Source organism: Zea mays, chromosome 9 (assembly GCF_902167145.1).
Source record: "Zea mays cultivar B73 chromosome 9, Zm-B73-REFERENCE-NAM-5.0, whole genome shotgun sequence".
Lineage (NCBI taxonomy): Eukaryota > Viridiplantae > Streptophyta > Magnoliopsida > Poales > Poaceae > Zea > Zea mays.
Window position 1 is genome coordinate 27484579 of NC_050104.1, and position 22767 is coordinate 27507345.

The following is a 22767-nucleotide window of genomic DNA, read 5'->3' on the forward strand; positions in this document are numbered from 1 at the left end:
GCAACTGATAAGCAAACTAAACTGAATGGAAGCAACTGATAAGCAAACTAAACTGACTACCTAAGACTGAGACATCTGACTTAAGGATTATTACAAACTCCGACGCTAACGATCTAAGGATCCAGATCTATCCTGGTCTTACAGGCGGGGGAACCATAAGTGTGGTGACCACGTGGCGGCGAGCGGTATGGGTGCTGAGTCCCAGCAGGGGCGGGAGAACCACCCTCCTGGTGGCGGCGCTCTGCTAGCTCAGCCCGCAACTCGGCAATCTCCGTTCGAGCCCTGCTCAGCTCGTCCAGAGAGTGATCCAGCTCAGTGTTAAGCACCGCGACTAGGTTGACTGTGCTGCTCAACCTAGGGTTACCCTCACCAACAGGTGAGACAACCACACTCTCTGTGCTGCCAGTAGGACGGCGGGGGTAGTACCTAAGGTTAAGACCGTCGGCCACCCCACCGAACAAGGAACAGTACTAGGAGAGTGCATGCCGTGCTGCATCCTGCATAGCCGCCTCTGCAGTGTCCCTCTCGGAGATGGAGTAGTGCTCCGAAACGGCCTCTGCACCCCGGAGGTCATCCTCCGGACGGCGAACTAGGCAGGTAGCCTCCCAGCGGTCCGGGTACCTCCCACGGCTGTGCTGGTAGACTACACAACGATACTCGATCGACCAGGTGTGCCGGTCGAAAGCCTGGCGCAGCAAGGTGTCGAGTGCGTTGTGGAAGTGACAACCGCGAGCGGCGTCACGGGTGATGGGTCGGGCGACCCATCCTTCCGCCTCCTGCGGCTCAGAGGACTCCGTGCTGTGGTCTGAGTCGTCGTCGTCGGGGTCTCCTCCAGGACCTCCTCCAGTAGCTCCTCCAACAGTCGGGGCATCCCACGGTGGTGCAGGGGGCGCCTCCAGCTGGGGAACAGAGGAGCGGCGCCTCACGGACTCCACCTCCTGCTCAGGTGGGGAGGAAGAGCCCTGCTGCTCCCTGTGTTGACGCTGGCGCTCCTGCTCCTCACGCAGGCGGTGGTGCAGTCTCCCCAGGTGACTCGACTGACCGGACACAGTGCGGCGCAGGGGACGCTCCGCAAGGCGAGACGGCAGGAAAGGAATCACCGACTTACGAGCAGTGTGTCTAAGTCGAGCCATCTACAAAAGACACCGTAAGCATAAGAGTAAGAACAGAACTAATATGACAAGTGAGTAAACCATAGATAGAACAAAATAAAATTTTAACAAGGTATAATATAGTATATATATATGTATATATGTAGTAAAACATAGGGTTGGTCGAGGTGACCGACTTTTGAAGTAACATCAGAGGTCAAGGTGAGAGGGAAGGTCAATAGTCCTTAGTACGACCAGTGCTACTCTAGGTCAGCGGTCCTACAGTCAGCACGGCTTTGATACCACTTATGTCACACCCGGTTTCAGAAGGCAAACCGAATGCGAACTATGTACGTGCCAGGATCAGAATTCACGTACACAGCGATTACATAAATGAACATCATCGCACAGTGCTCGAATAATAACATAAAAGGGTATTAACTTATTACATCACAGAGTCATAGACATCCACATAGTCATCAACTTAACAGTTAAATCAAAGCGCTAGCGAAACGCAGTAAAGATAAGGCCTTCACAGGCAGCTGACTGGGGGTTGCCGCCAACCCACACCTAGAATTCGTCGTAATCTTGGAACTCCTGGAAGTCTCCTTCCACGGCTTCGCCTTCTCCTGAGCAGTGATTACAATGCGGACAACCTGGTGTTTGGTGGTAAAGCAAGGATGAGTACACATCAACGTACTCAGCAAATGTCCCGTTTGGCTGAAGTGGACTAGCTTTATGTGGAGTTAGGCTCAAGCAGTTGCTTTTAGTTGGTCAGGTATTTATTATTAGTGAAGCCAGGTTTTAGCAATAACTAACCCGTAATTCATTTCCTCATCGAGGAACATCATTATTATCATCGAACCAAAATCATATATGGAACCATTGTATCTCGAACCATTTGTATCTCTAATCAAAGAGGATCCCAAGGCTGCTCTTAACCGTGAGCACGGCTGATATACCAGTTTCACTACCCTCTGCAGAGGTCGCACACTTTACCCATGAGCCGTGATTCCCTCTCTAGCCCGGGCTTGCAAGACCCTTATTCACTCCCAAGGTGAATGGCCAGGGATTCACTACGAAGCCTTTACAGAGATTCCCTAGAGGTCATAGCTGCCCGTTAGGTTTCTCCAGTTGATAAACACAGTACCTCTCCCCGCAGGAGGGTGACTAAAAAGCAAAACGAAAGAACCTCGGCACCCAGCCTCGGCAGAGCAAGCACTGTGCCTGGACCCCATTGACGGCACGACGGCGAAGCAACTACACTTCTAGTTCCTCCAATTACTTAGCTAAGGGCACCCCATTCCACCCTCATGGTTGCACTGTTATCCTGGGTGGTCTCTCAACGAACAGGTCCTTACGGAGAGGTACTCAGGAAACAACCTGAGCCCCCTAGAGTATCACAAGATCATCAATATAATCAGGATAACAGTGTCGTATCATAAATAGTCACATCATGTTCATTGATTAGGTTAAGGCAATAGCAAAATGCTAACCATAATAACCCGAAAGGTCATCAAGGATAAGGTAAAATATAAAACTAGTCAATCCTTAGGTTTCAATTAAGTACTGCGGGAAAGTGAATTATAAGTGAATAGGACATAATGGGTCAGAGGACACTTGCCTTCACCAAGCTGCTGCTGCTCAGGGTCTTCTCCTGCAATTCCCTCAGACTCCACGAACGGCCCGATATCTACGCGAGTGCAAACATACATCCAACATTCTTGAAATGGTAGAAAACAGTACACCATACAACAGTATAGATCAAATAAATATGCACGCGACAAAGAATTCGCATCTACGACTACGCGAGAACGGAACCGAGACGACTGATACTACGGTCGAGAGATATCACATGTATACTAAGCGAATATGAATTATAATATTTAATTCGGCTTAATCATATTAACAGACAATAATCACATGCCGAGTAAAATTACTACTTAGTCCCGATTAGTGTGTTGTTCGAATAACCGTTGCTTAAATATATATTTAATTAGCGTGAGCTATTCTAGGTGAGATGAGTCATTAGCGTGCGTAAAACGCACGACGACAAGCGTGAACAGCGCGCACAACGCGCGCGAACAGCACGCGACGATATGTTGCGATGCGCGGGCGATGGCGAACGACACGAACGTACACGGGGTTTAGACGAGGGGTAGACGGGGGTCGTCTAGGGGTAAGCGAACGTCGTATTCATACTAAGCGTTAAACACATTAACAGATATCTATAGACGCATAATTAAAATCATTACTTACTAACTAAATGAAATCTGTGTTATGATCTAGTAATACCTTTAACGTGTACATGAGCAACCCTGTTGATAGGCTAACGTAACTTGAATAAAACAACATAAATTTAAAATGCAGCAGGCACCATGAATTTAAGACACCGCTAAATTAAATAATGTGACATGATTTGCGACACGAGGCGGGGCGATTCTAATTTCAGCCACTAGCTACGCGGTACTGATGAGATTATGTTTGGGGTATTGCATGATGTATGCTGAGGGGGTCTACACGACGGTTCTCCCTTCGTAGCGGGCATGGCAGGGGGCTCGGATGGGAGCTAATCACGCCGGAGAAGGGGCGCACGCGCCAGCGGCCAAGAGCAGTGACGCCGGTGGCGCGGCCTCGCCCGAGTAACGAAGGTGCGGGACAGCTCGCCAACACACGACGCTACGAGTCTACCACTACTACTGCGCAACGAGCGGGGAAGAGCGGCGTCGGCGGCGATCCGATATCGGACAGCAGATGGCACGCTAAGCAGCTGGGCGTTGGCCGCGTTTGCCGTGCCCGAGCTGAGACGCGAACAGCCGCGCCACAAGCTACACCGGGAGAGGAGAGGGAAGAAGTAGGAGAGAGCTCACCTCGACGACCAACGGGGACGCGACGCGGCGCTGCTGCACGGGCGGGCTGCGCGGACCGCGGGCTCCGGCGAACGGCACAGCAGGGCGGGGCGAGGTCCCGACGGTGGCGAGGACAGCGAGCCGGCTTCGGCGAGCGCAGGAGGGCGGGGCGACTCCTAGCTAGGTCAAGGCGAAGAAACTGGACGACGGGTGCGGGATCGATTGGTTTTGGAAACGGCGTGAGCGATTGCTCCACGGGAAGTTCGCACAGGCGGTTGGGGAAGACATACAGTAGTTGCTTGGCTCCCTGGCGTGCGGGCCCAGCTGAACAGGCGGCCACGGGCGCGGAACCGCCCCTGCGCGGTCGTGCGGACGTGGGCGCGCATGCAGGCGCACGCGGGCGACGCGCAGACGACCGAGCGAGCGCAGCAGGCGGCGGCGGCGGTCTCCACGCGGGCGAGCAGCTGCGCGCAGGGAAGCGCTACGCGCTGGGCTCGCGCTGGCCACCAGGCGCGCGCGCTGGGCTGCGGCCTGGGTTGCGGGGGGGCGCGGCGTTGGCTGCTGGGTGGGCCGCGGCGCGCGGGCCCGCGAAAGAGTGCAGGCGCGGGGGAGGGAAAGGCCAGGAGCTGGGCCGCGCGCTGTGGGCCGAGCGGGGGGAGAAAGAGGGGAAAGGGGGGGGGGACGGCTGGGCCGGCCGAGCTGGGCCAGGGAGGGGGGGCTGGGCTACTTTTCCTTTTCCTTTTTCTTTCTCTTTTCTTTCTGTTTTCTATTTATTTCAGTTTAACTCTATGCACAAACAAATGATTAATTGAAAGATCAAGCAAACCATTCATCAAACCACAAACAAACAAAATAAATGTTCTCCAACATGATGCAATAACCATTGTTTCCCTTAGGGTTTAACCTATTAAATTATACTTGCATCTACACTTGAAAATATCCACTCTTCTTCTATAGAAAAAAGAGAAAACAAGAGATTGGAGAAGATGAGATGGGAGGGATAACACCTGAATTTGTGGATATGAGCAAAGAAATTTTATACCCCAAATTCAGGGTGTTACAGAAGTCCAGATAAGTGGTTTCACGGGGGCCTTGCTGATAACCCCTTCCTACCTGCTGCTGGAATTGCTGTTGACCCGCCATTTCCCTAAGAAAGCGGGTATTGTCTGCAGTGGCATTTACCAAGGCGGCAATCGCCTCGGCCAATGTGGGAGGAACCGGAGGTGGGTTTGGGGTAACATCCCTTCCCCTAGAAGTTCCTGCTGCGTCCTGTCCTCGAGTCCTGGTCGGCATCTGTGGCAAAGAACATTTGAAATAAATATAAAATGCCAAAGAAGCCTTCCATTTTACATTACCAAAAGTAATGTTACAGACTCAAGACTCTTACAACAGGGTACAGTACCTAGTATACAATAGCATTACCTATTATACACCAGTACAACCTACAATACACTACTCTACTTTTATTACACCATTAGTCCTGCTTCCCATTACTCTTGGCGGCCTCATCGTCAGGTGTGGGAGTCCAGACGTCAACCAACCTCATGGAAGGAGGGGGCTCAAAAAGGTCTAACTCCCCACCCAGCGCGCGTCCCGCAACGTGAGAGGGTCCGGCTTCCGCCTCAGCAGGGTGTGCAGGTGCACTAGGGTGTAGTTGCGAGTACAGTACATGGACTTCCTCATGCAACGTATTGCAATAGACCTGCAGGTCATCGACAGTTGAGCTAAGTTCCTTAATTCGGGCCTAAGCCCTTGCTTCCTTAGCACATGCCAACAAACGGGACTGTACTGCCCAGTCAAGTGCTAAGTCCCGATCAGCAAGCTGATCCTGCAGGTGACGGATATCCCTTCTTAGTTCATTTATTCTATCTCCGTCTGCGACCCAAGCATCGGTCCTGTGTTGCAGCGCTGCTTGAAGTCGACTCACTCGGGCTTCAAGATCTCCTATGGGGTCATTACTCCCACTGCTACTGCTTTCATGTCGAGGGGCCAGTTGATGCCGGGGCACACCGATTGGTCCAGTTGACTTGCGCGCCGTTAGCCTTGTGCGTGGCGGCATCTTTCTAAGGGGGAAAATGTTATTAGTATAATTCTTAGCATGATGCATGTGTAAGTACAGAATCAACCTTAGTCGATTCAACCTTCTATACATTGCACTCTTCCTATCTGGTCTTTAAGATAGACTCTTCAAAATACTTAGGTAAGAAGAGAAAAGAGTTTTTAGGTAATACTTTTGAAAATCCTTTTGAAGATGCCTCATAATATCTGCAAAGAAGGGCTACGCTCCGATACCAGCTGTGACGGAACCTCCCAAGTAATTAGGCCCACCTACAGTTGTCCTTGTCCAACGGACTTCAGACAACCCTGTAGGTGCCCCTGAACTACTTGACAAGTTCGGTATCTTTCCTTACCTTACCAGGAACGATTCACCCGTCTTGCAGACATTACAGAACATCGGAGATAAAGAATTGCGGAAGCGATTACATAACTTACATTTATTTTAAAAGCAAGTTCAAGTTGTTTTATTACAGACCAGAACTAAAAGCGAGTGCTAAGTAGTAATATTATACAAACCAAGGGAGGCACAAACTCCTCCCGATGAGTGTTAAGCAAAAGATTTCTATGTGGAGGACCAAGTCCTCCCGCACTTCAGTCTTGTTTTTCTTCTTTAGGAACCACCTTGTAACAGAAGCAACAGAAATCTGCTACTTCCTCACCTAAAAACAACGAAGGGATAAACCCTGAGTATGGAATTACTCAGCAAGTCTTACCCGACTAAAGAAAAGACTCTCAAGGGTATGCTGGTTATATGGGAGTCAAGGTAAGGCTTTTCAATAATCAAAGACTCTGTTTTGCAGAAATGCTTACTAAAGTGGATCCTTAAAAATCCAGTTTTATTTGTCAAGTTAAGTAGAATTACCTGTAACTAGAGTTCTTCCTACCCTAGTTCAATCACTGGTCCTGCACTAGCCAATTTCTTAACAAAAACCCATCATCTTTAGTGGAATGCTACGTGTAAGTCAGTGGCCAAGTCTCCATAACCGCGGAGGTACGGCGATCCGAATCGATTATACTCAGCTGAGGATCTCCAATCACACGACATATGTAGCACTTAACCCTTGCATATGTCAACCCGCCATCGGGGTTCTTAAGACCAGATCAGGTTCACGCAAACCGAGAGCACAGATACACCACCGTCCAGCCTCTTGCCACGGAGGGTACACGCTACTCTCGCCACCGCTCCACGCCCATTTCGTGTTATCTTATTCTGGCCTTAGTCTGCCCGAGGCAAAGCTTACCCATGACGAGGCATGTGACCAGTTAAAGGGTCCTCGGTCAGCAGGCCTACATCGACAAGGTCCTTAATCGACTCAGACGGAGACACTACACCGAGACTCTCTTCTCGTGCAAGTCACCCGCCCGGTCTCAGCTTAATCATTTAACCCCAAAGGTTGGTACCTGGCAGAGGTACATCTTTTCCGATGTTGAATCCATCACGGCCGTGATGGACTCACCATCAAGTTTTATTTTCAAAAACATCCCACCCACTTTGCCAAACATCTTTTGTAAAACAAATCCTTTTATTTTTCTAAAGCAATACTAAGCATAGTAAAACCTTTTTGTAAAAACAGGGTTTCAAGGAGGGTAATCAAGATCAAGGAAGGTAATGCAGGAATTGTTTAATCAATCAACTCCTATCACCTAATGCAGCAAGCAAGTGAGAAAGATTTTAAAAACAGCAAGGGAGGTGGCAAATGCACCGGGGCTTGCCTTCGTTAACAGGTGAGTCGGGCTCGGATCCACAAATATCGAAGTAGAAGCAGTTGCCTGCTTGAGAATCCGAGGGTGGTGGTGTCCTTTCTTCGGTGACTTCTATTTCTTCTTCACATTCTAACATAACCATATATATATATATAAGAATGAATGCCATGTAATGCGCATGAGAGTGCGAAGATAATAAAGATTTATTATCTAAGACTTGAATACAACTTTCCTTCATGGAACTCCGAGAACTTAGGGTTTCCGGAGTCGGTAAAGGAGTTCATAGGGCGGGGGGGGGGTGGTTTTGGGTTCTAGTTATCAAACATGGTCCAAATCAACTCAAACCCTACCCAAGGCTTCTAAATATTGCTTTAAGTTCCCATAAAAAGTTTGGGCATTTTTGGACTTACCATTTATTTTCTAAAAATCCATAACTAATACTTTTAATCCACTTTAAATACCCTAAAATTTCTTATTTCCACTAAAAATCACAAAACTATTTTTATTAAATTCTAGGGAAAATAACAAGCCTAGGAAAATTGGTTTCATAATTTTAGGATTTTTCTGTAATTTTCTACAATTGTTTTAGCTCTGGAGTAAAAAGAAAAAGGAAACAGATGAATAGTACTAGGCTGATTTCAGCCCAGTGGCCCAGCTCAGAGGGAGAAAGCGCCCGCGCGCGCGCCCGCGCGCGCGCCCGCGCTGGCGATCTTGCGGAAAGGTCCCTGGGGTTCTGGGTAACTGGAAAATAGTTCCTGTACTATTCCTGTGTGCCGCTGACAGATCACACAAAAGCCCTTCCCCTTCTATTTCTTCCCTGCGAATGCCCCTGACCACGACGCGCACGCAGATCGTCCCGGACGCGGTCCGTACCGGCCATGGCCGGCGATGACTGCTCGGAATAACTAACGGAGAGGCTTCACCGGCCTACGACGGCCTCGTAACACACATTAATTTGACCCGAACACCCCGAGAACGGCCGGTCCACGTGCACGGCGGAAACCGAGCATGGGAGCACACGTTCCCGCGGATTGGGGGTGGTCTAGTTCGATTTAGCGGGTCGGCGAGCATCAAGAGCAAGCAAGGATGTTGAAACAAGGAAACCGAGGGCGAGATTGGACCTGAATCGGGCTGACCACGGCGAAGTGTTCTAGCGGCTTGTTTGAACCGATTTGGGGGAATTGCAAGATTTGCGCTCGTTGGGGATCCACTGAGGGTAATTCTTGGTGGCGGGGTTCTTGACTACCCTACGGAGCTAGTGGCGCACTCAATTTATAGGCGCGTCGAGCGACGGTGAAGAATTTGGCTGAGGGGTGCTGGCGACCGGAGAGGAGAGGCGAGCTCGGTACGGGGAAAAGTGGCTTTCACCGTGGCAATGGCTCCGGTGATCGCCGGGCATGCAATCCATGAGTCACCATGATGAGGACTAGTGCTTAAGCACGTGGCGCGTGGCAGTAATCGGCCAGCGGCGAGGTCTTATCCGATCAGTCGATGCGCAAGGGAGGTGCGGCGAGCCTAGCTTCGACAGGACCACGGTGATGGCACGGTGGCCGCCGATTAACCAGGGCCTACCACCTCCCCGTTTTAACGCCACATTGCAAAAGCCTTTTACCGTGGCCGCCGACGACCATCCACACTGCGGTGGCGTTCTTATCGCCGGCGCGATTTTTCTGAAGATCGGTGAACAGTGCGCCTTGATTCAGTGCAAAGCTTGTCTGACAGACCAAGTTGGAGCTTAATTTTCTCCCAAATTTCTGTGGTAACACAAGTTAATCTTTGCAGCAAACTTGTAGAGCATTATACCAACTACAACCTTGCTATGGCAACCATAGGTAGATTTCCACTGGATATTAGTCTAAATGTCTCTTAATGTTGGATCAAGATCACTGTCCAACAGAAGTTCAGTCTATACCAGCCTGACAGTCCAACTTTGTGCATGATTATCTTCCAGTTTTTCACAAGAACATGGCTTGCACCCTTAAGCAAACTTGTTCTCCTATAATTGGGCTATAATTTTGATGTGGTGACCTAATATGAATTCTCACTATTTTGAAAGCTACACAACCCCAAAGTTGGGCCTATAACCCTGATTTCAGACTTAGCATAGGAATCAAAATTGGGGTCCTTTTTGCAAATGAGTCCAAAACTTAGGGTTTGGCTTTCAAGTCCACATATTTGTGAACCAAATGACTTAAAATACTTATTTGACTTGGTTTTTGCACTTTAGCCCAAAAGTGGACTAATTTTGCACATAGGCCCCTAGGGTTTAGTTTTAGGGTTTTCCAGGGTTCCAATTAGGGTTTTTAGTATCCCAGGGGTGTAAATGTGATTTAAGTTTATGTTTGGGAACATTTTATGACTATTCCCCTAAAGCCTTTAGGTTTTCTCAATTTGGGTTAGGTTTTACCCCTTTAATCCCTATTTAGGGTAAAGCTTCCTATCCAGGGTCCTATTTGCAAAACATTAAAACAATACAACTTGTTTGAAATTTTTGCCTAGTGAATGCACTCTAGGTGTGTCAAACATATGCAATGCCAATGCTTATGATGCCATGCTCAAGTTTTAGTTATAGTAACACCAGGGGTGTTACAAAGGGTGGACCGTCCGCGTGGTGTCACCGAGGCAGATAGACGTTGATCTGTCAGGCGTATCCGTTGAAGATGTCAGAATCGACCGTTGGAGGGTCACGGACCATCCGGGCCATAGCCGCGGACCGTCCGCCAGTGCAGTTTCTTGCAGATACGCCCCAACGGCTACATGGGTGGTTGAGGGCTACAAAAGCCACCCCAACCAGCCTATTCATAGAAATTATTGATCCATATCATACATAAGAGTTGGGTATTCACTCCTATCTACTAGAGCAACACTTTTATACACATCAAAGCCTCACCAAGTGCTAAAAAAGATAGATCAAGCAAGAAAGAGCTACTCGTGTGCGTTTAGTGATATTCCCTTGTGAGAATCATTGAGAGAAAGTGTATGCTACCTCTTGTGATCATTTAAGCGTGGAGTTTTCACTCCCATTCATTGTAAAGCTAGCAAGAGCCCCTTATCTTTATGGTTGGCCTTGCGGAGACTTTGGTCTTTTGTTGACAAAGAAGAAGGAAAACTCGCCGGTCTTGGTGACCGTTGGAGAGAGGGAAAGGGTTGAAAAAGACCCGTCCTTAGTGGACTCCTCAACGGGGATTAGGTTCTTGGTGAACCGAACCTCGGTAAAACAAATCACTCGTGTCACTTGTGTTTATTGCTTGTGATTTGTTTATCTTCTCGCTCTCTAAGTTCTCTTGCACTATTCTTTGTTAATATTACTTTGTGTTGCTTCAAGTCAAATTCTCATATATAGAAGCAACGCCTTGCAAGAAAGAACTTGTGTTCTTTCTCTTCTTATCTAAGTCCTCTTGCATTATTCTCCATAAACATTTCAATTGTGTTGCTTTGTATTAATTCCATATTCTTTGAAAGCAATACTCTTTGCAAGCAAAGGACTTAGTTTTGTACTCCGATAATTGTTCATCTTGTTCTAACCGCTAATCGAGTGATCAAGTCCGGGTTTAAAGTTATAATATTCAGGTTTCACCTATTCACCTCCTCTAAGCGAGTATCAAGAGGGAAGAAGGGAAACATATGGTTTAAGAGGTAGTTTTTTAAATTTCAGATACTTGTGCCTCTGCTATTCCTTGAGGCATCAAGAATAGTTCTTTCAGTTTTCCTTTAATAACTCAGTCATGCTATGTAATAACATTAGCTACATACTTCTCTATAATACAATTTTTTCCAGATATTGTACCATGCTAATATATTGTTTTCTAAACCATGATAATCGAAACAAACTATTTTAAGATTTATATGTGCAGTAGTTGTCAGCTGAATACATGTAGTTCTTTCATTAAACTAATCCATGCTACGAAAAACTATCAACTATCAGATGGTATATATATATATATATATATATATATACTACTGAATCATGCTAATGTGCTATTTTTAAAATCCTCCTGACTGAAATTAAAATGATCTTTTTAGTATGTGCAGTAGTTGTTAACTGAATATAATATGCATGACTATGGTAAACTGGTGAACACTCTCCTCCCACCGTTCCACGGATGGGTCACAGACTATATAAACTGGTGACGGGTGTTGGTTCTCTTTTTTCTCCACGTTTCTTCTTTAGAAGAAAAATGTCAACAACCATGTAGGCTAATACATATTGCAATTTACGGACTACTATAAAGTTTTAGGGACATCTTAATTTTGATTAACATACATATGTTATTATTGTACTATTTTTTCCATTGCAACGCACGTATATTTAACTAGTAATAATATATGCTTGCAACAAGAAAACCATCTTATTTAGGAGATTGATATTGGACGTTTTGAAAACCGTCTTATTAAGATTTAGACGAAATGACTTACATTCTTCAATTTATAATCATTTTTGAGATATCACATTATACTAATTTGAAAGAGAAATATACATACACATATTTAATAACATCGTATTTAATCTAATATAGATAATTATTAGATAAGTACAATTCAATGTCTCATAAATAAACATTGTCAAATAAATCATACATAAATGTACTCTAAATCCAAATTAAAATACTAACCGAAAATCTTATCATCAGTCATTTGTGCTAACATTGAATCTAACTAACTAGAATAGAAGGCGCTATCGTCGTGCCCCCATCAAAAAGCGTTCGTTACAGATGTAGCTTTAGCTAGATTCATCAGACATCAATCATGACACAGCATGGCCAGGGATCCGTAGGTAACGTCTTGGTAGAATGGTAGCTATATGATTCGAATAATACCATCTCGCATCATTACCCTGTTTGTATCTTGCAGTCCCTAAGAGCACAAGTAAACAAAATTTCAATGCAATCAACATGCTTGGTTATTTGTTACAAGCTCGAAAGAAAACCAACCCATTTTTCATACCTTTGAAATAAAATTTGTTTGGCTTCTAGTGTAAGGCCCTCTTTTCATACCTCCAAAATAAAACTATTTGGCTCCTAGTGTAAGGTGCAATTGACTCCCTGTTAATTGATTGCTCGTCTTCATCAGTTGACATTTGATCTACATGGTTTGCCAACACATGCTTACCAAGAATTACTTCAAATGCTTCAATCCTACAGGTTATCAAAAAACAAGGACGACTAAGGATTACGCATAAACAAAACAAAGCTTCAGACTTATAGGTTATGTGTAACCTCTCTGCCGGAACATGTTGGTCACTTGAAGTGTTTCCTACATCCACATCCATTGGATCATTTCCAGAGCTGTGAATAGAACTTCTTTGATGGCTCTTGTTCGCAGCGTCCTCCTCTTGATCATATCAAGACTCTGCCTAGAGTTCCCGAGACGACATGCACCCCATTCTCGAGCCGGCTGATGTCCTCACCAATACTCTTTCCACCAATGCAAGCATGCACTTGGACGTTCAGGTGGTCGCCAATAGCCAGCATAACTCTCTCTGTTTACACGCGATACGGGGCCCGGTGGTCGCCAATAGCCAGCATAACTCTCTTTGTTTACACGCGATACGGGGTCGGGCCGGAAACCCACTGCACGTACCCGCTTACCTCTAATCGAATCTAAATCGCGAACCGAAAACCGAAACGATACGAACGCGCGATTAGACACAACATTAGACAAAAGAAATATACTTCGATATGATGCAACACCCATATCAACTTAGGTTTTTTGTTTACACGCGATACGGACACCAGTCTCTATACTGCTTTGAAATTGGGAAGAATGGGCGAATCAGGAAGAGAAAAGTGAGTAACGCCTGAATTTGGTGAGTATTTGAGACGAAAAATTATACCACCAAATTCAAGGCGTAACACCTGTGGGCTCCACGCCCAGCGTCCGCGTAGCCAGCTAGTGTACCTACCTAGGACCCAACCCGTCCACACAGCTACCGCCAGGCCACACGTGTCTTAGTATTTAGAAATAAACAATAATTATATTTTAATAATTATCTTAATATTTATTTATATGATATATAAAAAGCGTAGCAAGCACCGGCTAGTAATTGTCTAAAAATGTATTCTCCGTGGTTTTGTAGTCCGTGCATGACTCATAAATATACGTGATGTTCTACTTGTTCAATCTGAACACAACTGAACCGTGTTCATGCATGATCATCAGAATGTATTTTGCTCTTCACCAACTTGAATTGGAACTATTTAGCGCTGATGGAGGGACTTACTTTTGAGTAGTCAGGGACCACGCTGATGGAGGGACTTATTTTGACCACAGCACAGTGCAATATCTGGATCTGGAAAACTATATCTGTGGTGATGGGAGACCTCCTGTGCGAGGCGATGGGATCTGCGGCGCAGGTCGTGGTGGTAGAGGATTGCGTGGAGACACCGAGGACCTTCGTCCTCCACCTCCTCCTCAAGCGCGCGCTCGCCGGCTGCGGCTCCGCTGCCTTCCTCGCCCTCGCGCAGCCCTTCTCCCATTACGACCGCGTCCTGCGCAAGATGGTACCGCTCGCCCCCCGCCCCCTCTTCACCTCACCGGCATTTCGTCAAACACGTTTTGTGCTTACCGGCTTCATGTCGGGCTGCCTATGTTAGCTTCACTGTTACAACAGCGTGCATACTGGAAAATGCATACCAGATTGCTCTAGTCAAAATCTACACATTTGCATTTAAATTTATACTAGCTTAGTGGCAGACTGTGTAGGACTTGCATATTTTAAATTTTAGGACTTGCAAACTAAAAATAAAAATAAACACTTTAGCCTCTTTTGGTTGGGCCAAAACTCCGGCTATCTATGCTGATGAAGATAATGTAGCTAGAGACATGTTCAACTAACATATTTTTCACAGATTTCACTATGATCCTATTCGCAGTTTTGGGCTTTGTGTAGCCGTCTAAATTACATAACCTACACTGTCATGTTTTTAAATTTGATTTTTTGACGAAAAGGAGTTTCCCCATTTCATTAAGAAACAGGAAACAACCACAGACACACATCAATATTGTCTTAGCCATATCATGCCACTGGCAACAAAAGCCCAGCATCTAACCCAGCTAAATCTTTGAGCAGACCTGACACGAAAACTATTGCCAATCCAAGACGACTAAGACAGGAAAAGGGGTTTAACCAAGACATTATTACAGACCGACATCCTGAAATAAGAACCAAAAGAGTCTCTAGATTCAAGATCAGGAAGAAGTATCATCTCCAAAAAGGATCCCCCGCTCAACCAATCACTGTGTCAGCCTCATGTCAACTGGAGACCACCCCCAAGCTCGAATGAAGAAATCACTAGCCATTCTTCTGATATGGTTGCTTCTTTCCTCCAACATCCTTCTTGCCGATTTTTTCTGTAATAAAATCTATGAGTTCATCCAGAAACAGCACAATATAAAGATGTCTAACATATTAACTACTCTTTTATCTTCAAAGCAAGCTTCGTTTCTTATTTTCCAAAGAGTCCAAAGAACTGCACTACACCCCACTGTTAACAAATTCCTGTCCCGTTTATTGAATAGATGGAGCCAGTGGCTAAACATCTCACTGGGGTTCTTGGGAATACAAATGGGATGCAGCACCGCCTGCACCACTCTCCATGTAAATTTCGCTATCTGACAGTCAAAGAAGATGTGTTGCGTAGTTTCTAGGCAATCACACCAAGTGCAATTGATATTTCCTTGCCAATTCTTTTTGCTAAGATTTGCCTTGGATAGAATCCTGTCTCTCAGAACAAGCCAAAGGAAAACTTTTATCCTTTGGGGTATTTTAGCGTTCCAGATGAACATATAAGGCACCCGACCCAAATTACTTCGACAGTTGAGGTAAAGGGATTTGACAGAAAATCCTTTCTTATCCAGTAACCAAATAACATTATCTCTTGAATCATTAAGGCAGATGTCCTCATATGAGGATATCATATCCTTGAGATTGTCAGCACCAATTCCCACTAGCCTCCTTCTGAAGGTTAAGGATTCCGAATTTGTACTTAGCACCTTTTCTACACTTATCTCTTTGTCAAGAGATAAATCATGCAGTCTTTTAAATCTTACCGAGAGAGGATTATTCCCACACCAACAATCATTCCAAAAACTGGTTGATTTACCATCTCCAATGATTCTTTTGCAGTTTTTGTAAAACACATCTTTTACTTCTAGAATGCTTTTCCAGAAATGAGAGTTCCCTTGTTTCTTTTCCATCAAACTCAAAGGTCTTCCTCTGACATATTTAAACCTTACTATTTTTTGCCATAGGCCCTCCCTATTCTCCAATATCCACCACCATTTAGCCAGCAGGCAAAGGTTCATGCATCTAAGGTCTAAAATCCCCAGACCTCCTTGATCCTTAGGTCTACAAACAGTATCCCAGTTCACCAGATGGGGTTTATTGTTCTTTTTCCCCCCTGCCATAGTGTCGGGGACCATAATTAGGGGTACCCTCAAGGCTCCTAATTCTCAGCTGGTAACCCCCATCAGCACAAAGCTGCAAAGGCCTGATGGGTGCGATTAAGTCAGGGATCAGTCCATTCGAGGGACTCGATCACGCCTCGCCCGAGCCTAGCCTCGGACAAGGGCAGCCGACCCCGGAGGATTTCCGTCTCGCCCGAGGCCCCCCTCCAGCGGCGAACATATTTCCGGCTCGCCCGAGGCCCTGTCTTCTCCAAGAAGCAACTCTGACCAAATCGCCGCACCGACCGACCAAATCGCAGGAGCATTTAATGCAAAGGTGGCCTGACACCTTTATCCTGACACGCTCCCCCAGCCGGCAGAGCCGAAGTGACCGCCGTCACTTCGCCGCTCCACTGACCGGCCTGACAGAAGGACAGTGCCGCCTGCGCCACTCCGACTGCGGTGCCACTTGACAGAGTGAGACTGACAGGCAGTCAGGCCCGGCCAAAGGCACCATAGGAAACTCCGCTCCGCCCGACCCAGGGCTCGGACTCGGGCTAAGTCCCGGAAGACGGCGAACTCCGCTCCGCCCGACCCAGGGCTCGGACTCGGGCTAAGTCCCGGAAGACGGCGAACTCCGCTCCGCCCGACCCAGGGCTCGGACTCGGGCTAAGTCCCGGAAGACGGCGAACTCCGCTCCGCCCGACCCAGGGCTCGGACTTGGGCTCAGCCCCGGAAGACGGCGAACCCTGCTTCGCCCGACCCCAGGGCTCGGACTCCGCCCTGGCCTCAGCCGGCGGCCTCTGCCCCGCCCGACCCAGGGGCTCGGGCTCGACCTCGGCCACGGAAGACAGACTCGACCTCGGCTTCGGAGGAGCTTCCACATCTCCCAACCCAGGGCACAGGCCAGCCACGTCGACAGGAGGCGCCATCATCACCCTACCCCGAGCTGACTCGGGCCACGGGGGACAAGACCGGCGTCCCATCTGGCTCGCTCCGCCAGATAGGCAATGATGGCGCCCCGCATACTCTGTGACGACGGCGGCTCTCAGCCCCCTTACGGAAGCAAGAAGACGTCAGCAAGGACTCAACAGCTCCGACAGCGGTCCCTCCGCCAGGCTCCATCGCTCCTCCGACGGCCACGACATCACACCAGCTGGGTGCCAAAATCTTTCCGGCTGCCACAACGGCATGTACTTAGGGCGCTAGCTCTCCCCCGCTAGACACGTAGCACTCTGCTACACCCCCCATTGTACACCTGGATCCTCTCCTTACGCCTATAAAAGGAAGGACCAGGGCCCTCTTAGAGAGGGTTGGCCGCGCGGGGACGAGGACGAGACAGGCGCTCGCTTGAAGCCACTCGCTCCCTCTCCCGCGTGGACGCTTGTAACCCCCTACTGCAAGCGCACCCGACCTGGGCGCGGGACGAACACGAAGGCCGCGGGATTCCCACCTCTCTCACGCCGGTCTCCAGCCGCCTCGCTCTCCCATCTGGGCTGGGGCACGCGGCGACATTCACTCGTCGGCTCAGGGACCCCCCGGTCTCGGAACGCCGACAGTTGGCGCGCCAGGTAGGGGCCTGCTGCGTGTTGACGAACAGCTTCCCGTCAAGCTCCAGATGGGCAGTCTCCAGCAACCTCTCCAACCTGGGACAGTGCTCCGTTTCGGGAGTCTTGAGTTCATGTCCCTCGACGGCAGCTACGACATGATACTCCTTCCACCGCCGCGCGACAACGACAATGGCGGCCGACAGCCCGCCCGCCGGCGGCGGAATCGACGACGTCTTCCCCGCGTGGTGGAAGAACAACCTTCGAGCTCATTCCGCCCTATTCCCCGCCGACGGAGGGGAAGGCAGGGCAACCAAGGCCAAGCAGGAGGCAGCACCTCGTCGGCTGTCGAGCGAGTCGACAGCGCCGGCACCCCAACGGGGGGCGCACCGGGTATCGACTTCGCGCTTGAGACGAAGACGAGCGCCGTCTCCCCGCGACACGCCAGTTCCGAGCAAGCGGACGACGCCAGCACGCTCGTGAAGAGCTTGCTGGACGTCACCCTCGTACCTGAGACGGCGGTGCAGTCAGTCCTCGACGTGACTTCATCGCCGCCCGTCGACCAAAAGGTACCGACCGATTCCCATCCCACGTCTTTCGGATTCAGCCTCAACCCGCCTAGCGGCTTCGCTTTGGCGGGTGCTCTCGTAGAGGCGAGTCCAAACCCTCTGGGGTTTCGTATGCGGTCACCTTGGGACCGGCTGACGGACGTCTCGACCTACGGGCCCTCCGGGTCCGAGGAAGACGACGAGCCCAGCTTCTGTTGGGATTTCTCTGGACTTGGCAACCCCAGTGCCCTGCGGGACTTCATGACCGCATGTGACTACTGCCTCTCCGACTGTTCCGACGGTAGCCGTAGCCTCGGCGACGAGGACTGCGGCCCAAGTCGCGAATGCTTCCACGTCGATCTAGGGGGTCCCTCCGAAGGCAACCATCTCGGCATGCCGTAGGATGGTGATCTCCCTAGGCCGGTGCCCCGCGTTGACATCCCACGGGAGCTAGCTGTGGTCCCCGTTCAGGCGGGGGGCCATGACCCACAGCTCGAGCAAATCCGCGGGGTGTGTAACACCCCTGGTGTTACTATAACTAAAACTTGAGCATGGCATCATGAGCATTGGCATTGCATATGTGTGACACACCTAGAGTGCATTCACTAGGCAAAAATTTCAAACAAGTTGTATTGTTTTACTGTTTTTGCAAATGGAACCCTGGTTAATGGACTTAACCCTAAATAGTGGTTAAAGGGGTAAAACTTAACTCAAGTTAAGAAAACCTAAATACTTTAGGGTAAAAGTCATAAAATGACCCTAAGAATAAAGTTGAATCACATTTATACCCCTGGGATACCAGAAACCCTAATTGGAATCCTGGAAAACCCTAAAACCAAACCCTAGGGGCTTATATGCAAAATTAGTCCACTTTTGGGCTAAAGTGCAAAAACCAAGTCAAATAAGTATTTTAAGTCAATTGGATCACAAATATGTGATTTTGCAAGCCAAACCCTAAGTTTTGGACCTAAATGCAAGATGGACCTCATTTGAGTTTATTCTAAGTCTGGAAAATTAGTGAATGGGCTCAACTTTGGGACTTTGTAACTTACAAAGTATAGGGTTTTTGCCCTAGGTCACCACATCAAAGTTGAAGACCAATTATAGGAGAACAACTTTGCTAAAGAGTGCAAGCATAGTTGTTATGAGAAATTTAGAGAAAAACCCCATCAAAGTTCGACTGTCAGGTTGTTTTGAACTAAAATTCTGTTTAGCAGTGAACTGACATCAACTTCTAGCTCAGATTCAAGCATGATCCAGTGCTCAAATATGTTCAAGTCCTATAGTCGAATTGTAGATGGTATATTGCTCTACACTTTTGCTGCAGAGCTCGACATGTGTTGACATTAGAAATTAAGAGATAATGATGCTCCAAGTTCGGCTGACAGACTGTCTGAATGGTATTCACCATGGTACAGTGTTCAACTGCAACAGATAAGGACGCCAGCAAGCCCACCGCCGACGACCAATTCCGCTGTGAATCGTGCCGTTGACGGCCCGACTTGTGCTCAGGATGGGCGGATAAGGGCTCACGGTAAAGATCTTCGCCGACGGTGAGCTGGCGATCACTCCGGTGACCTCCGTGGCCCTCTCTCCCTCTTTGCGGCTGAGCAGATTAACTCGCCGGTGACCGCCACCTCCCGGCCATGTGCCGCGTGGCTTAGCCTTTCCACCACACCACCGTAACACCTTAGGGCTGTCCCATCGACGCCGGTGAGCTTGCCACGCTGCCGGCCACGAATTCACGCGGCCAGTGCTTTCTTCCTCACCTCCGACCGCCGCGTGGCTCGGCCAAATTGAGCACCACCGCCCGCGGACTCTATAAATTGAGCCCGAGTTTAGCTCCGTGAGGTAGTCAGCTAGCCAGCCACCGCTAATCGGCCACGATCATCCACCAGAGAGCTTCAATTCGGGATTTTCCCCAAAACGCTCAGGAACACCGCGAAGAGCAACCTCACCGTGGCCAGTCCTTTCTAGGTCTGTCCATCCCTCACTCTCTCTTGTTTGGGCACACTTGTCATCCTGTGATGCTAACCAAGCCTCCAATTCGAACTAAGAGGCTACCACTCGCCGGGAACACGATGACCTTGCCACAATACTTACGGTCACCATGGCCAGAGAGTTTTAGTGCCCAATTAGTGAAATTAGGTTAGGGGAAATGGTCGGGGTAGTACTAATTTCGTGTTGGCTGCTCGGAGAATCCTGCTGTCGCTCCAATCGGCCGGTCTAGGACCTCGCCGGAGCACGGCCGTGCGTGAACGGCGTCGTGGGCATGTCGGGTGAAGAAATAGAACTTCAGGGGCATTTCTACAAAGAGTCAGTGACTGGAATAAACAGTAAAAGAACCTGGTCGCAGTTAGTCTAAAACGCGGGGGTCGTTCTGCAAAACCGCCAGGGCGCGGGCGCGCGCGCGGACGCTTTCCTCTTTGGACCTGGGCCGCTGGGCTGAATCCGGCCCAGTTCTATTAATTCTTTTCCTTTTTCTTTTTCAGCAGAGATTCAAAAATATGTAGAAAAATGTAGAAAAATGCTAAAATTGTGAAACTAATTTTCCTAGGTTTGTTATTTTCTATAGTATTTAATAAAAATAAATTGGTGATTTTTAGTGAAAGTAAGAAATTTTAGGGTATTTAAAGTGGTTAAAAATGTTGGTTAAGGATTTTTAGAAAACTAATGGTAAGTCCAAAAATGCTCAAAATTTTTATATAAGTTCCTCATAATATTTAGAAGCCTTGGGTAGAGTTTGAATTGATTTGGACCTTGTTTGATCACTAAACCCAAAACCACCCCCTCCCCTGCTCTATGAACTCCTTTACCGACTCCGGAAACCCTAAGTTCCCGGAACTCCGTGAAGGAAAGTTGTATTCAAGACATAACTAATAAGTTTATGTTGTCTTTGCATCCTCATGAGCATCCCATGGCATCCATTCTTATACATATGTATGGTTATGATTAGAACGAGAAGAAGAGGTAGAAGTAACCGAAGAGCAAGTACAACCACCTTTGGACACTCAGGCCGGGAATAGTTTCTACTTCGACATTTGTGGATCCGAGCCTGAATCACCTGTAAACGAAGGCAAGCCCCGGTGCATGCAACCCCTTTCCTTGAATTTTTAAATACTTTTCGCACACTTAAGTCTAGTGAAATGTGCATTAAGTTCATAGGAGTTACTTGAAACCCTTTGATGCATTGCTTTCCTTGACATCCATACCTTTATAGATACTTCTGTGAAGTATCAAAATTATGATTTACAAAAATGCTTAGCCTTGCTTAGATCTTGTGGATAGAAGTTGTCCTCAATTTAACCATGGAGAGGATAACTTCTACCTGCAAGAATATTTTCATTTGGAGCAATAGTGGGATCTTACTGCAAAGCTCCCCGTGATGCTCTTTCATCCTAAGGAACAGACACATTCCTAAGGGTGGAAATACTTAAATGGAAACTTGGGGTAGGAACAGGTGATGTTCTACCCAGGTTGGTTAAGGATTAACGAGTATGTAGGCGTGCTGACCGAGGACCCTTTAACTGGTCACATGCCTCGTCATGGGTAAGCCTTGCCTCGGGCAGACTAAGGCCGGAATAAGACAACACGAGATGGGCGTGGAGCGGTGGCGAGAGTAGCGTGTACCCTCCGTGGCAAGAGGCTGGACGGTGGTGTATCTGTGCTCTCGGTCTGCGTGAACCTGATCCGGTCTTAAGAACCCCGGTGGCGGGTTGACATATGCAAGGGTTAAGTGCTACATATGTCGTGTGATTGGAGATCCTCAGCTGAGTATAATCGATTCGGATCGCCGTACCTTCGCGGTTATGAAGACTTGGTCACTTTTCTACAACCTAGAGTCAAGAGGCGAACACGATGGATAAAAATGATGTTGTGTTGATGTGATGTGAAATTAGACTAGATGCAAATGGAGTCTATTAATACTTAACATGGCGTTAAAAGATTGAAAGTAAGGACTCACCTTAGTAAGCTACTTCGGCAAAAGTATGAGTTGATTTTTGCTAAAGCCTCCCCTTGACTCCTATTTATCCAGCATCCCCTTGAGAGTCTTTTCCTTAGTCGGGTAAGACTTGCTGAGTATTCCAAACTCAGGGTTTATCCCTTCGTTGTTTTTAGGTGAGGAAGTAGCAGACTTTTGCTGCTTCTGTGCTAAGGTGGTTCCCAACAAGGAAAACCAAGACTGAAGTGCGGGAGGACTCGGTCCTCCATCTAGAATCTTTTGTTTATTGTCTTTCGGGAGAAGTTGGTGTCTCCCTGGTTTGTATAATTATTACTTTTAGGCACTCACTTTTAGTCTGGTCTGTAATAAAAATAACTCAAGCTTGCTTTCAAAATAAAATGTAAGTTTATGTAATTCGCTTCCGCATTTCTTTATCTCCGATGTTCTGTAATGTCTACAAGATGGGTGAGACGTTCCTGGTAAGGTAAGGAAAGATACCGAACTTGTCAAGTAGTTCAGGGGCACCTACAGGGTTGTCTGATGTCTGTGAGACAAGGACAACTGTAGGTGGGCCTAATTACTTGGGAGGTTCCGTCACAGCTGGTATCGGAGCGTAGCCCTTCTTTGCAGATATTATGAGGC

The 22767-nt window shown here is 47.8% G+C and overlaps 1 protein-coding gene across 1 annotated transcript; it reads left to right on the forward strand.

Annotated features, from left to right (window-relative positions):
- The first annotated feature begins 13833 nt into the window (after positions 1–13833).
- LOC103638160 (elongator complex protein 6) lies at positions 13834–22535 on the forward strand. The gene is made up of 2 exons (XM_020543880.1): positions 13834–14202; positions 22302–22535. The coding sequence occupies exons 1-2, from the start codon at positions 13948–13950 to the stop codon at positions 22311–22313; spliced, it is 267 nt and encodes an 88-aa protein (XP_020399469.1). The 5' UTR covers positions 13834–13947; the 3' UTR covers positions 22314–22535.
- Positions 22536–22767: the final 232 nt, after the last annotated feature.